General features: G+C 35.2%; 3 protein-coding genes and 1 long non-coding RNA gene across 4 annotated transcripts; 2 read left to right on the top strand and 2 right to left on the bottom strand.

Annotated features, from left to right (window-relative positions):
- Positions 1-2,487: 2,487 nt before the first annotated feature.
- Positions 2,488-4,381, bottom strand: LOC121769450. Its single transcript, XR_006043562.1, has 2 exons — positions 4,128-4,381; positions 2,488-2,857 (listed from the first exon to the last, which is right to left on the bottom strand). It is a non-coding gene; the product is annotated as an uncharacterized LOC121769450 (long non-coding RNA).
- Positions 4,382-6,747: 2,366 nt separating this feature from the next.
- Positions 6,748-11,234, top strand: LOC121769192 (cellulose synthase-like protein D1). Its single transcript, XM_042165920.1, has 6 exons — positions 6,748-7,286; positions 7,647-8,076; positions 8,154-8,537; positions 8,688-9,063; positions 9,474-9,861; positions 10,150-11,234. The coding sequence occupies exons 1-6, from the start codon at positions 6,757-6,759 to the stop codon at positions 11,105-11,107; spliced, it is 3,066 nt and encodes a 1,021-aa protein (XP_042021854.1). The 5' UTR covers positions 6,748-6,756; the 3' UTR covers positions 11,108-11,234.
- Positions 11,235-11,843: 609 nt separating this feature from the next.
- Positions 11,844-13,458, bottom strand: LOC121768987 (putative vesicle-associated membrane protein 726). The gene is made up of 5 exons (XM_042165625.1): positions 13,127-13,458; positions 12,550-12,691; positions 12,353-12,473; positions 12,198-12,260; positions 11,844-12,118 (listed from the first exon to the last, which is right to left on the bottom strand). The coding sequence occupies exons 1-5, from the start codon at positions 13,314-13,316 to the stop codon at positions 11,975-11,977; spliced, it is 660 nt and encodes a 219-aa protein (XP_042021559.1). The 5' UTR covers positions 13,317-13,458; the 3' UTR covers positions 11,844-11,974.
- A 1,473-nt stretch (positions 13,459-14,931) lies between these two features.
- Positions 14,932-16,499, top strand: LOC121793122 (tuberculostearic acid methyltransferase UfaA1-like). The gene is made up of 7 exons (XM_042191309.1): positions 14,932-14,940; positions 15,219-15,284; positions 15,380-15,453; positions 15,518-15,611; positions 15,690-15,826; positions 16,155-16,260; positions 16,491-16,499. Exons 1-7 carry the CDS (start codon positions 14,932-14,934, stop codon positions 16,497-16,499), a joined length of 495 nt encoding a protein of 164 aa, XP_042047243.1.
- The last annotated feature ends 221 nt before the right edge of the window (positions 16,500-16,720 follow it).

The raw sequence follows: 16,720 nt of genomic DNA, 5'->3' as shown, positions 1-16,720 counted from the left end.
TTATTTTATTAATATTGTATGATATTTTAAAATACTTATGGAATCAAAGAATTATTTTATATTCTTAAATTACAGTAAAAATCCTTTTTTATGAATACAAACTATAATGAATTATAATACAAAATTAGTAGTGAAAAAAACAATAAAAGTTATTAATGTGAGAAAAATCCATAGAACAGAAAACTTACAACAAAAATTACTAATTTGAAAAAATAAAAAAAAAATCACAAATTACGTGCATAGCTTTAAGATCGAATTCAATCAAATGTATTAGTATATACTACTATTTATGATTTATTTTTCAAAATTACTAATATTATAAATCTAATAAATTGAATCCAACATAGAATGAACAGGTTCCAAACTGCATACATATATATATACATAGAAAATGTTCAAATGGCTAAGGGCCCAAGGGCAACTCTGGCCCCAACCTAAATTCCATGCACTATGTCATTATTCTTCTCAAATTTTACATTAAATTATAAAATCAAAAACCTTATATCTTAAATCACATCATAACTTTATATTTTAAATCATGATTATCCATTTTTATTTTCATATAGTACGATATTTTAAAAATTTTTACTATTTGTAAAAACTATAATAAATAATTTAAAATTGCATTAATTAAATATAAAAAATACGCGATTTAAAATTTTCTATAAGAATATAAAATTTTAAATTTTCTATAAGAGTATAAAATTGTATGATGTGGTTGTTTGGTTTTGTATTTATAGATGAAAAGATTATTAAAATAAATAATACAAAATTAATTTTTAAATGTATATATATATATATATAATATATTCACAAAAAAAATTCTACTATGTATTACCAATGCTCTAACTGATGTAATCCTCATCGACAACGTATGACAAATGATGATGCGTGATTCAAGAACGACGCAGAATGAGCAAAAAACATTGCGGAACTTGATAAAATGGATGTTCACCCAACTTGAACAAATTAAAAAACGTAGACTTGTAGAATGATGTCACAAACGAGTGTGATTATTCACTTCATAAGTCGTGGATTTGTGAAACGAGTGCAAATATGCACGACCCATTGTATGTTCTTCAAATATAAAGATAATATCAAATTATTGCACATTAATAAAAAAATTCAAAATTATTTATTAAAATTAGCCCATAAATATTAATTAAAATCTTTAGATATTTAATACAAAAATTATAGGCACAAGTCAACCGATTATAATAAAAGGGTTCATTAATAATTACTGACGTAAATTAAATACCAATATATCTCTATGTTGGATTGAGTTAGATTGCATTACTTCTATCGAGAAACAAAACATTGCAAAATGAGATCAAAGTAAATTCTATCTATGATTGAAGAATGCATAATTTCATAGAGGAGATACGTCTAATCTCACTCTAATTTGGATGTGGTTCCAAGTATATATCTTCAATTTAAAATAAAAAATTCGCGGTTAGTCTATAAGCTCATACACAATCTTAATAATACAAAGCAAATTAACTATCTATAACTAATTACTCCATCAATTAAGATTCACGTTTATTAGTCCAAATTTTAACAAAATCTCAACTATTTTCACTACTTAGTTTCTTACTGATATCCAACAAAATAATAATAAGTCCTCCATATTCAATTATTTTATTATTAAACAATTCTTAAAATTCTTAATCATAAAAACAACTAAATTTAATTTATAATAATTAAAAGTAAATTATAATTATAATAGTCATTGCCATCTAATTGTTTTATTATCAAAATAGTTATAAAATTTATAAGCTATAAAAAAATACTTGACGTTCAATATTAAATAAATTAAAATGATATTAAAAATTTCAGTTTAATTATAAAATAATTATTTTGGCCATATGTTATAAAATCTAATTCTTTGCTATTTACTAAAATCGGATAACAAATTTTAATAATTTATATAGCTATTTCTTTTATTAAATTATTTAAATTAAAATTTGTAAAAACTAATTTGATAAGAAATCTGTTATAATTCATTTTCAAATAAATATATCATTATTTTGTTAGGTAGATAAATGTACACTAAATATATTCGATTCAATGAAATACAATATTTTAAAATTTTAAACATGTGTCCTTACATAAATGCAATAAGATATAAAAAAATATTGTCATCACAAATATGAGGATTGCATGCTATTTAATCCTCATTATGACAATGCCATTATGTCAAAAAATCGTTTTCCTATAACTATCTATATATAATACTCCCTCCGTCCACGAAAGATATGATTATTCTATTTTTATCCTTAGGGAATGATAATAAATAATTAAAGTGGATAAAAAGAAAAGTAAAATATAAAAGTGGATAAAAAGAAAAGTAAAATATAAAAGTGGATAATAAAAAACCGAGAAGCTTTTATTTCCGGTAATTTTTTATACTCCATTAATGAAAAGTTCAATCTACCAATATAACTGAAGATATATAAAATAATGATATTTTGGTCAAAGTTACCCAAATTAATTTAATGCAAATAACCTTTAAATTCCATTGAAAGCGACGTTACAACACATTAACATTTGTATGACTACATATATATGCCCCTAAACCCTTGAAATATCATCTCATGCACCAAAATGTCTCAAATCAGCAGTTTGAGTATCCTCTTCCTGACTCTATCACTCTCACTATCACATCTTCTTCTCCAAACATCGGCCCGCAATTGCTTTCTGACGAACGAATACACCGTTCACGTAGTGACCTTCCTCCCCGAGGACTCTCCGCCACTGGAGTTTCACTGTGCATCTGGAGACGATGATCTCGGAGATCATAAGCTTACTTCTTACGGCACTGAATACAAGTGGTCGTTTTGCGATAACATAAGACACTCTGTAAAATATTGAGAATTGAATAGGATGGAAAAACCTCTATTGAACGAGCAGTGGCGGACGCAGAAAATCATATTGATAGGGGCTATGTTTACTACATTTTTCTTAAAAGTATATTTTTAGATTATTAATAGGGGTTTTACATAGAAATTTATATTTAATTTAGACAAATACAAAATTTTTATAAAAGAAAAGCTCCAAAAAAATGGTTTTAGGGAGGGCTTAAGCCCCTTGTTAGCTACACTTGTGTCCGCCAATGTGAACGAGGATGAAGATTTTATAGAAACCCTAGATGTGAGAGGGAAGAGAAAAGAGGGAGAAATATCTTTAATGACTACATTTTTATCAATTGGTGACTACAAAATACAACGAGATACCATATATAGGCTGAAAACTAAATGCTAAACAAACTAATTAATCCTAAACAATACATTTTGATTTTCCAATTCTAATAGTCTCCCTCAAGATGGAAGCAAGACAATTGCTACCGCCTTGACAACAACATCACAACTAAACAAACTAATTAATCCTAAATAATACATTTTGATTTTCAGTTGAAGAAACTGACAACTTCATGTTATTCACCTCCATCTCAATCAGTTTGAGAAGCATTTCTACTCACAATAGATCAGGAGCATCAATACCAACATATAACCCAAATTAACATTATTTCTCTACAACTTCAAAGATGTATGACTTTCTATCCATAAGTATGTTCAAAACCACACAATCAAACTAGGATATTCTCAGAAACACAATGAGAAAAAGGCTATAGAAAAGATTGAGATATTGCATATTTTGAAGAGAATGCAGATTGGAGATTGAAACTGAAACAAAAGAAAAGAAAAACAAAACAAAACAGATTTGATGAGAGAACAGAGATTGAGATTGATATTTCAGATCCATAGAATCCTATTTCAATCATTGAGAACAGAGAAAACCGAATTCAATCGGAGATTAAAATTGAGAAACAGATTTGATATTTCAGATTCATAGAATCCTATTTCAATCTGTGAGAATAGAGGAAACCGAATTCAATCGGAGATTAAAATTGAGAAACAAATTTGATATTTCAGATTCATAGAACCCTATTTCAATCCGTGAGAATAGAGAAAACCTAATTTCTATCGGTGAAATCAGAGAGAACCGATTTAGATCGGTGAGAACAGAGAAATTTCAATGAGAAAAAAAAATCAGATCCGCGAGATTCAAATCAACCGATTCAAAAATTGAAATGAAAAACAGAGATTGATGAAAGAAATTTGAAAAACCTGAGAGGAGATCAAACACTTTTCCGACGGAGGTTAGTCAATCGGAGAACTCTCCGGCAACAAATCAACACGATTGTTCATTATGAACAAAGAGAAAATAGATCAGGAGATAAGAGTGATATGCGGAAGATTTTCTCTGATACCATGTAAAATATTGAGAATTGAATAGAATGGAAAAACCTCCATTGAAAGAGGATGAAGATTTTACCGAAACCCTAGATGTGAGAGGGAAGAGAAAAGAGGGAGAAATATCTTTAATGACTAGTACATTTTTATTAATTGGTGACTACAAAATACAATGAGATGCCTTATATAGGCTGAAAACTAAATGTTAAACAAACTAATTAATCCTAAACAATACATTTTGATTTTCCAATTCTAATTTATTCTTCTGTACTCTGCATTGGGGTAAGAAGAAGAAGTCCGTCGACGTCTTTAAATCCTCGTGGAGAAATAAGTGTTCCTCCGGTAACTGCGTTTGGGCAGCTCAAGAAGATGCTATCTATTTCGCTAATAATCCACCTCTCTTCAACAAAGAATTTGATTGGGATACTTGATTTTTAATGTTATCTTTCTTCTCTGCAAAAATAAATGAATTACAAATTTCTAGCTGCTTGATTTGGAGATGTATCGTTTTATGATTATATTCTATGTATTACTATGTTCGAAAATTGAGTATAATTTTAAGTGATTCAGATAACAATCTATATAAAATTTATAAAAAAAAATTGATAAGGACTGACCTAATCAATGTAAAACGGAAAATATGGCTTTTAATGTGATTAAGAAAAAGGAATGACATAAACAAAAGAAATCTTCATCGTTGATTCATAATCATCATAAAGTATCAACTTCGATGTAATATCGTATGAGCTAGTTCAAACTTTTTTCGGACAAAAATACCCTCAAGCCCATTTCAGACATTTTTAGAATGGCGTTTTAAATTAGTTATACATTCATTCATTTCTTTTTTAAATTGTCACTTCAGATGAGGAGAGAGGGAGAAAATGGAGAAGAGATATAATGAAAAAATGGGAAAGAATCAAAGAAGAGAGAAAAAGAAGATAAAGGGAAAGTAGAATTAGAGATATGAATCAAATTTTTTTAATGAAGAGAGGCTTAATAGACTGAAATGCCTTTTATCCGCTTGGGGGTATTTTCGGCCAATTTTTTTTTGAAACAGTGAAAAAGTTGCTGAAACGATTTTCATCGAAGTTAATGGCCTCAAAAGATATTTTCAAATGTTACGCACCCTAGCAAAGTTTGCATACCAAAAAAATGTAACTCCATTCGTCCTCCATTATGTGTCCCAGTTTTTCATTTTGGTCCGTCTTATATTAATAGTCCAGTTCCTTTTTTTTCTTTATAAACTCCTATATGATGGAGGAAATTACAAATAAACTCCTATAGAAAGGAGGAAATTACAACTGATGTCATGAGGGCTTGAACTCGGCACATCATACAATAATGTCTAAGCTCATTGCCGCTAGGACAAAGGCTCTAGACTTTGTTAAGTTTTATTAGAAGTTTAATTTCACTTTTACTATTTTTAACAAATAAACCATATATTTCACTAACTCACTACACTCATATTTTTACTCCCTCTGTCCCTTAAATTTTGTCACATTTTTCCATCTCCATCCGTCCCATAAAATTTGTCACATTTCACTTTTTACCATTTTTGGTAATGAACCCCACATTCCACTAGCTTATTCTCATTCACATTTTATCATAAAACTAATACTCTCCCCGTTCCACTTAAGATGACATGTTTTCCTTTTTTGGAACTTTCTCTCTCCAATTAATACACCCAACCACTCTTTCTCACCCCTATTAAAATATTCATCTTAAGTTCTCTCTCTATTTTAATTCTCACATTCATCTTTCTCTTTCCAATTAAACACATTAACCAATAACTCTTAAAATCATGTGCCAACAAAGAAATATTTCATCTTAGTCGGGACAGATGGAGTACTTTAAAAGTAGGACCCACTTCCTACTAACTTTTTCAATCAACTTTCCATTACATTTATTAAAACTCGTGTCCGGTCAAATTGTGACAATATTTAAGGGACGAGGAGTATAAAATTAATATATAAGAGTATGATTCATATTCCACTAATTTTTCTATCACCTCAATTTACAAAGTCAAAACAATTTCTTAAAACTCATACCGATCAAAATTGAGACTTCTAATGGGGATCGAATGAAATATCAATTAGCCTTTGTGACTAAGTCTATTAATAATTCATCAAAATAAATCTTTTGGACTATAAAATTATTTTGGACTGTTTCTAAAGCCGAATATAAATACCCCATTGAAGTGTAAAAAGCGACTACTAATACTACCTATTTAAGAACGAATTTAGAACGTATGTGACCAATTCTATTTATTAATTAATTGTGTGAGAGTAAAGCAAATGACCTATGAAAGAAAGGCTTAGCTTAAAATTAGGTTACAAGTCGACTCAACTCGTCTCCCTATTTTTAGCATTTCCATTTCTCTTGCTTTTCCCACATCCATTTACCATCAAAATCCTACATTTTCTCATTCTTTTCTCAAACAATGCAACTCCTCTAAGACACGCGCACACAACAAAAAAAAAAATAACACATTCACACATCCTCAATGGGAGGAGATACCGACCGGCCGAACTCCGCCGTGAAATTCGAGCGGCGCACGAGCAGCGGCCGCGTGACGAGCATGTCCAACGACGAGGAGCTTGACCTCTCCGACAGCCAAAGCGACTACAACAACAAGTACACGGTCGTGATGCCGCCCACCCCAGACAACATGCCCGGGGCGGCCTCCTCCTCCACCGACAAGCCCGACGGGCCCTCCTCGGGCCCGCAGCGGCGCGTCCGTCCGGGAGGCGAGGGGGACTCCGGCGCCGGGAAGATGGAGAGGAGGGTTTCGTCGGCGTTCAAGGACAGCAACAACAACAAATCGATGTTCCTGCGGAGCCAGACGCAGGATTTCGACCACAACCACTGGCTTTTCGAGACCAAGGGGAAATACGGGATCGGAAACGCTTACTGGGAAGAAGGCGAGTCGTTCGATAATGAGACGGGGATGAGCATACAGGATTTCATGGATAAGCCATGGAAGCCTCTCACTAGAAAGATCAATGTTCCTCCAGAGGTCATCAGCCCTTACCGGTCTGTCCTTTCGTTTCATCTCATGCTTTTCTCGTTTGAAAAATCATCAAGTTTGGTCAAATTCTAGTCTGCTCCGCAACTTTAAAAATCAGTCGGAAAAACCATGAAATTTGATATTCTAGTTTGCGAAATTGTATCCCGGATGACAATTGAGAAACCATATACTACGTTCGTTTGGTTGAAGACATCAGCAATATATTATTTTTTTAAAGTTGCTGGATGAATTGGAATTTGACCAAAATTCGTGATTGGAACGAATCAACTAGGAGTTTTCCTATAATGCAAGAACATGTTTCTATTTTGCATGATTTCATATTTATATATTTGGTGGTAATGAGCATGTATGGTTGTGATGCACAGAGTTCTGATCGTGATCAGGATGATAATACTGTTTCTCTTCCTCATATGGAGAATCGAAAACCCTAACTACGACGCTCTATGGCTATGGGCCATGTCCATTATATGTGAGTTATGGTTTGCATTTTCATGGCTGCTCGACATTCTCCCCAAATTCAACCCTATAAACCGCTCAGCGGACTTGTCTGCACTAAAAGAAAAATTCGAGACAGCTAGCCCGGCCAATCCCGACGGCCGCTCCGATCTTCCAGGCCTCGACGTGTTCATATCCACTGCTGATCCGGAGAAGGAGCCTCCTCTCGTCACAGCCAACACCATTCTCTCCATTTTTGCTGTCGAATACCCGGTGGAAAAGCTGTCGATCTACATCTCCGATGATGGTGGGGCCATTCTCAACTTTGAGGCCATGGCTGAAGCTGTCAAATTTGGAGAGGTGATTTTCAAATCCCTTATTATACTCCTACTAATACTATTGTATGAAACCCTAAAAAATTGAATGAAACCCTACAGTTGTGGGTTCCCTTCTGTCGGAAGCATAACATCGAGCCGAGGAATCCAGACAGCTACTTTAATCAGAAGACGGACCCGACGAAAGGGAAGAAGCGGACCGATTTTGTCAAGGATCGTCGTTGGATCAAGAGGGAGTATGATGAATTCAAGGTGCGGATCAACGGGCTGACTGACGTCATCAAGAAACGGTGTGACTCGCACAACAAAGCCGAGACCACCAAGGAGAAAAACCTCGTGAGAGAGAAAAACAACGGTATCATTCCACCCGACTACAAGATTGAAGTTCCTCAGGCCACCTGGATGGCTGACGGAACTCACTGGCCGGGGACGTGGTATAACACTTGCCCCGACCACGCCAAGGGCGACCATGCCGGAATCTTGCAGGTTTTTATTTCATTTAGGGTTTTCAAACACCACCTTTCAATTTATTGCAAAATGGTCACATTAATGAGTTGTAACTCTATGTTATAGTATTTGAATACAAATTGGAAAATACTAGAGGGATTATTGTTATTGTTGGCGTCACTGCTGTAGATAATGAGCAAGGTGCCTCCAAGTGATCCTGTGTTGGGGGAGGCGGATGAGAAGACGCTAGATTACACAGGCATCGACACAAGGCTTCCAATGTTTGCTTATGTGTCGCGTGAGAAGAGGAAGTCGTACGATCACAACAAGAAGGCGGGAGCCATGAATGCCCTAGTTCGAGCTTCTGCAATCTTGTCAAATGGGCCGTTTATCTTGAACTTGGATTGCGATCACTATGTGTACAACTGCATGGCATTTAGGGAAGGCATGTGTTACATGATGGATCGAGGAGGTGATAGGATTTGCTACATACAGTTCCCCCAGAGATTTGAGGGGATTGATCCTTCTGATCGATATGCTAATCACAACACTGTCTTCTTTGACGGTGAGAACTCTTTCATACTTTCCCTTTTTGCGCTTTTCCTTAAATTTTGTGCCCCACTGTGTTAGAGATATTCACATGTGAGTCATCTCACCTCGAAAATATAAACTAAAACAAGATGAACTGCACTTGCATTAGGGTTTTGTTGTTCTTCTCATCATGTATCAAGGCACACTTGGATGAAAAAAAATCTACCTAATTTTCGTAAAACCGATGAAAAGGACAGTAACTAACCCCATAGAATCTAAAATGTCATGCAACGTATTTATATCAAGGGATTTTCACATATTTTACCTCTTTCTACATTTTGTTAGACCAGTTCACCTATCTGTACGTGTGTTTGTTACATTTTCTACTTATGTCTAATTATTGTTGCAACCTAATCATCTCAAACAATTTGATATGAACAAAAGGAAACATGAGAGCCCTGGATGGTCTCCAGGGCCCAGTTTATGTCGGAACTGGATGCATGTTCCGGCGCTATGCTCTCTATGGCTTCCAACCGCCGAGGGCAATTGAATATAAAGGCGTTTTTGGACACAAAAAGAGCCTAGCTAGGCCTGCACACCCTCCCTCCGGTGAGGAACAGCCGCTAACAGATCATCCAGACCTCAACCTTCCCAAAAAGTTCGGAAACTCAGCTATGTTCAATGAATCCATAGCTATTGCCGAGTTTCAAGGACGACCTCTTGCTGATCACTTCTCCATCAAGAACGGAAGGCCCCCCGGCGCCCTCATCGGCTCTCGCCCTGCCATCGACGCCCCCACCGCAGCTGAGGCCATCGCCGTCATTTCATGCTGGTAAGAATCCTATGTTTATATCACAAAATCACATGAATGTTTGATTTATGTATTTGAGTCATAACAAGACTTGTCAACAATAGCAGACACAGAAAATTTCAAATGTCCACTATTGCCTATCAAAATTGGGGCGGACGCCAGAAAAAATGATCTAAATAAGCCGTATTATTCTTTTTAGTTTCTTGAGACTATAATATTTTCCCTTTAAATAATTTTGACTTTTAATTGTCGATGTCATCACATTAAACAGGAATTGGAAACCCTAATATAAATTTGTTTTTACCACAGGTTCGAGGATAACACAGAGTGGGGAGACCGAATCGGGTGGATCTACGGGTCCGTCACGGAGGATGTCGTGACAGGATACAGGATGCACAACCGCGGGTGGCGCTCCGTCTACTGCATCACGAAGCGCGATGCCTTCAGGGGCACGGCCCCGATCAACCTCACCGACCGCCTCCACCAGGTCCTGCGTTGGGCCACTGGATCCGTCGAGATCTTCTTCTCCAAAAACAACGCGATCCTCGCGACCTCCCGCCTCAAGTTCCTCCAACGCATCGCGTACCTGAACGTCGGGATCTACCCCTTCACCTCCATCTTCCTGGTGATCTACTGCTTCCTCCCGGCCCTATGCCTCTTCAGCGGGCAGTTCATCGTCAAGTCGCTCGACGTCTCCTTCCTCTCGTACCTCCTCATCATCACCATCTGCCTCATCTTCATCTCCCTCCTCGAGGTCAAGTGGTCCGGGATCGCCCTCGAGGAGTGGTGGCGCAACGAGCAGTTCTGGGTGATCGGCGGCAGCAGCGCCCACCTCATCGCCGTCGTGCAGGGGCTGCTCAAGGTCATCGCGGGGATCGAGATATCCTTCACGCTGACAGCCAAGGCCGCGGCGGAGGACGAGGACGACGCGTACGCCGATCTGTACGTGGTGAAGTGGACGGGGCTGTTCATCGTGCCGCTCATCATCATCATTATAAACGTGATCGCGCTCGTGATTGGGTCTGCGAGGACGATTTACAGCGTGATTCCGCAGTGGAACAAGCTGTTTGGAGGGGCGTTTTTCAGCTTGTGGGTGCTCACGCATTACTACCCGTTTATGAAGGGTTTGATGGGGAGGAAAGGGCGCCTTCCCACCATTATATACGTCTGGTCGGGCCTTATCTCCATCACTGTCTCCTTGCTGTGGATCGTCATCAGCCCACCTGAAGGGACTATGAACGCCGAATCCACGGATCTCAAGTTTTGATTTGGGAACAATGAAATCTCAAAACCCTAGTTTTCTGTTAATTGTTTTGTTCTTTGTTTTGCTTTCACACTTGATTAATATTGTCAAGGAATTAGTGTAGATATTCTTTTTCTTGTAATTTGTTGTAAGTTCTCAAAATGTATTTAACTCTCCTTCCCTTCGATAAGGACAATGGTCAAGAAATAAACAAACTCAAGAACTTTGTAAATTTACCTTATTTTTTAACGTAGCTAGAGAGAAATAATTCTTCTCTCTCTTTTATAGTATAAATTTAATATCAATAGGCTATATATATATATATTTCAAATTGATAGCCTATGTATAATTTACCCGTTTTAAAACTTCGGGCCCTGCAATTTGCATAGATTAATATACTCCTTTCATCCACGATTTAAAGTCTCAATAATTTTAAGAACGGTAAATAAAGGAAAAATAGATGAAAAAAGTTTGTATATTAGTTTTATAATGTAATGTATAGCTAATAATTTAGTACTCCTACTAATATAATTGTGTGCCATCAAATGAAAACGTAAATGGGACTTTAAAATGTTACACATCCCGGAACGAGAAAATAAAATATTATTCCTTTCGTACATGAAGGGAGTATTCAATTTCACGTTTTTCCATAAATTAGTTATATAGTAGTATATTCACATTGCGATTAAATAAATCAATAAAGTAGATGAAAGGGAATCTCAAACAAAAACTTAAAAATACAGCAAGAAACTGTCTGGAAACAAGTATTCATCAGCAAAAAAAGTGTGAGCTACTAATCACTTATAAGAATCAGAGTAAACCTTAAGTTGAAAGCTAAGAAGAAATGAACTTGTCTAAAAGATGCAGTGTATGCTGCATGCATGATTTGAATTAACATTTGAAGCCGTGGCAGATCATTAACCAGATGACGAGAAATATAAGAAGCACGAGGCCAAGCACAATCAGCTTGATCTTCATATTCTCAAACCACATTCGCCTCTTCAGCGTGGTACCTTTTGCTTTGAAATCCTGGGCCTGAAACCCCAAACATACAGGTATATATATATTCAGCCATTGAATCGTGAATGTCTACAGTTAAATCTGTCAAACTAACCTGTGACCTGAGATCCTCAGTTTTGTCAACAAGCAGTTCAATCCTCTCCCCTCGGTCGAGAACCTAATGATGAATTAACACAATCATTGACAATATGATCAAGATGAATGCTACTCCATATATATAGGTCATAAGAACACAGTTAACATCTTTACCTTTTCAATATTTTCAATCATAACACCTTTTACTTCAGAGACCTGAGATTGGACCTTGGCGAGTCGGCTCACTTCATCAGGGTGATCGACACAATACTGCATATGCCCTTTCAGTTTGGGGCTGCATATGCCCTACCATAATGACTTGAAAGATAGTAGAAAGGATAAACTAAAATAAAGAAACACCTCATACATACCCAAACTCCTTGTCCAGGCTGTTTTGTCCTGCAGTTGTAGCTTTGCCGCCTCCATATCTTTTGTTGAAATCTTCCTTAACACGCTCCAGAAATGCAATGGGAAGTTGTCTGCCAGCAGATTCAACGGCGACAACACAATAGGCTACGAATGCAGCATGTAAAAGACAGTCATACAATCCATACACCTAGAAGATCTAATGTGAACTCCACACAGTCACATTAATAGACCATGTATTAATAGTAGCATAGAAAAGAAATTCTTGGCTTTACATTTTAAGACCCTTTGATCACTCTCGCAACTTCAAATAGTAATATAGTGTGTCACAAATAATGGGACAAAGGGAGTATATCTTCATCAACACAGATCCTTATCGAATCAACAACACAATCACCATTCAATTTTTCAACAATATGAAGAACGTGATGAATCGCACTAAACAACTCCTTGTCAATCTAATTTCATCAGAAACAGACATGTTAACAATTAAACAAACAGTTAGAGGGCAATGGAGCCCCCGATCCGTGAAAACGAGAAGGAAAAGGAGATAATCGAAATATTAATAGGAAAGGAGCGTACTGAATCCATTTTCGACGTGGTAATTGAAGGTATGGCCATCGCAGTTGTAAGTGAATTTGTTACTGGAAGAGGGGAGCTTCTGCAGGCACTGTGAAGCGACGGTGGTGAAATTCCCTTTGAATTCAGTGTACTCAGCCAAAATGGTGGCGTCTCTAGCGACGAAGCTGTAGATCAGTTGCTGCTGGCCCATGATTGATTAGGTCTGTAGATTGAAACGCAGAAGCGCAGAGATGATAAGAAAAGGGGGGAATTGAGATGAGAGAAAGGGGGAGGAATGGTGAGGTGGCGATGAATTGAGATGAGAAACTTTGGGAGAGATTGCGGAAACATGGAACTTTTCCAACTAATGCTGAGAATTAAATTTGGGAGGGAAAAGGAGATCTCTTTTACCATTTTTAAAACTCCGATAAAACTATCAATTTCTACTTCCAACTTTCGAAAGCTCATAGTCTTAGCTAGCTATAATCGATAATGCATACACCAAATTTTTGTAGTTAATATAGAACAAACTCAAATCGGTAACAAACCCACCTTTTTAACTTCAGGTAACGTCAATTTAATTTGCCAATTCTAATTTTATCTATTGTTTATTTGTTTCTAGAGAATATTTAGTAGTTTTACGTTTTTTTCTTTATCATCTACAGAGTACTATATTTTGTTTTCTAATAATGGCCAATTTTAATAGTTTTTTGCTTTTTTGAATTTAATTGCCATTTTCTAATTTTGTCATCTAGTTTTTAGATCATCATGTTACCATGCTATAATTATTGTATAATTAATGTTTATGGTAAAAATAAAACAAAAACCGCATTATATAATTATTTATCGTGTATAATATTGCTATCAATACAATGGAAAAGCAGGCCAATCAAATAAATTGATAGTGCAGTACATTAATTTTTTATTCTCATGTGAATAGATGGTTCATGGTTGGACAAATATTATGAGTGTATAAATGTTGAAAATGATATTTTATAGTATATCTTATGAGTATCATTTTTGTTTGACGCTTAGTTTGTTTTTTTATATATTTGATTCTAATACATTTAAAAGCGTTGCTAAATTTTTTAGTTTTTATAAAATTCATAAAATTAAAACTTAATTTGTTATTTTATTATTCAATATATATTGCGTGTCCTAGCTAGGAGTATATATTATGCCCAATTTTCTTTTATAAAATGATCGGTCATAGTTATTTTTTCAACCACTATATTATTTCACGATAGAACTTTCCTCTCTGTTTATCAAATGTTGATATTATCGTTTAAATTAAGTAGCATAGAAATTTCCTTCGCATCTGTCAAATGTTGATATCAGCTAAATGACTTTTGTTTTATATTTATAAAAGATATTAATTTTTATTATTTTTAATATTTGGACGGTGGTGATAGATTTGATCTTATAATTCGTCATCTCCAAATTAGTCAAGCAGCCGAACGCAAGAATTAACTAGAGTCATGTATAAAATATAGGGCATTTATTTCGAAAAATAAATTATGCTGACATTACATAATTTTGGGAAATTAGACTATTGCTAGTCATACATTAAATCTTATTTTAGGTTTAGAATTTTTTTTATATCATATTACAAATCCAAATCCAAACTTTGATTGAAAAGGTGAAATTAACTGATAGTCCTTAAATCTCGTGCTGATCAATGTAGATGCTAACGTATTAGCAAGTAGTACTACTTTATTCTAGTTAAACACTAATTTACATGAACCTTCACATCCAACTCTTCAGAATTTTTAAATTTTACATAAAAGGTTAAATATTTAATTGACCCATGAGAATAAGTTGAGAAGATGAAATATGTAATTTGAGTAGGTAAAGCTGTTCTAAATTTCTTCCTCAGAAAAATCATTGTTTCTGTTTCAGTTGTGTTGATTGAATACTGAGAATTTTGTTTCTTGATGGGATATATTCACACTTGAATGGTTGAGTGGTGAATAAGTTTATTGAATCCATAAAACTAACCAACTAATAACCAATTTATCTTACCGAATTAGGCTGACAGCAACAGCAACAACGACAACAATACTAATCATGCGGTTAACATAATAACCCTTATGCTATGTCTCTGTGAATACAGGCAAGAATTAATAAAGATCATCACATTCTAGAGATTGGATTTGGATGGGGAAATTTAGCCCTCGAAGTAGTAAAAGAAACAGGATAAAAAGCATGGTATCCCATATTTGGCATGAGAATTAATTTGTTACTCATTTCTGAAGTTATAAATTTTGATTTCAGGATCAAGTCGAACTTCTTCTTTGTGACTACCGCCAATTGCCTAACAACCATAGATATGACAGGATAATATCATGGTTAGACCTCTTAAACTAAGTTCCTGTTTTTTTTATACATACACTTCTGATGCTGAATTTTCAGTGAGGTGTTAGAACATGTGGGGCATGAATATATGGAAGAATATTTTAAATGCTGTGAATCCTCATTAGCCACCAACGGTATTCTTGTTCTTCAGGTAACGAGTATGTCTAAGCTGTCACGTCTTGTGAATGTGTGGGTTCTGAGATTTAAATTATTTGATATTCTTGATTAGTTCATAGCAATAGCTGATGAGAAATATGAAGAGAAGAGGCGCAGCAATGACTTCATCAAGGAATTCATATTCCATGGTGGATGTCTGCCTTCACTTAACCGCGTCATATCTGCAATGGCTGCATCATCCAGACTTAGGTAAGATTTTAGTCTTGAGGCAAATCAGTATTGTTGTCTGAAATAATTCTACGCAGCGTGGTGCATCTAGAAGAAATAGGATGTCATTACGTTCAGACCCTCAGATGTTGGCGACAGAACTTTCTCCAAAACCAGAGGTCGGTATAAGGAAACTCGACAGTTGTATAACATACATATATTCCACTGAAAGATAGTTTTCCTTGTGCAATATTGGAGGTAGCATAGTAGTTACACCTAACAATCAAATTATAAACTGAAAACCATGTAAAAGAAAATCTTGATTATAAGAATCTGCAGACTTGTTATCTATCTTTATGCCTTTTGCTAGTCGAATTCGGGCTCTTGGATTTGATGAGAAGCTCATACGGACATGGGAATACTATTTTGACTACTCTGCTGCTGGATTCAAATATTGTAATGTTGGAGATTATCAGGTAATATAGTCTGTCAAATGTCTTGATAATCTTTTCTGATCAAATCCTAGCACATAGACTTCTTTGGTTAATTTCTAAGCATTACAAATTACTAATCCCAGAATTGATCTTGTGAATATTGTTTCGGTCTTGCTCTTGACCGATTGTATTCACTCGACCTGGTGATTTTGCTGCGTTCGGGAGCCTTGCATACAACTCTGTGTAAAGTGATTTCTTGTGATCTTCTGTAGGCTTTTTAGTTTCCAAAAACTCCAATTCTATCGTTTTAGTTATGTGATACTCCTTCTGTGTAACTCATTAGCTTTGCATGGATTTTAATAAAGTGATTGGATTTTAAAATATACAACAACTACATTAACTATTTAGATTATCTTATGCTAAATCTATTTCATATTCATATCCTGTAAAAGTAAAACATTAAAATTCACTTTATTATTAATTGTATAAGAAATTAAAACAG

The sequence above is a fragment of the Salvia splendens genome, chromosome 2, assembly GCF_004379255.2.
Source record: "Salvia splendens isolate huo1 chromosome 2, SspV2, whole genome shotgun sequence".
In the NCBI taxonomy this organism is placed as follows: Eukaryota; Viridiplantae; Streptophyta; class Magnoliopsida; order Lamiales; family Lamiaceae; genus Salvia; species Salvia splendens.
This window is presented reverse-complemented; position numbering and strand designations above follow the sequence as displayed.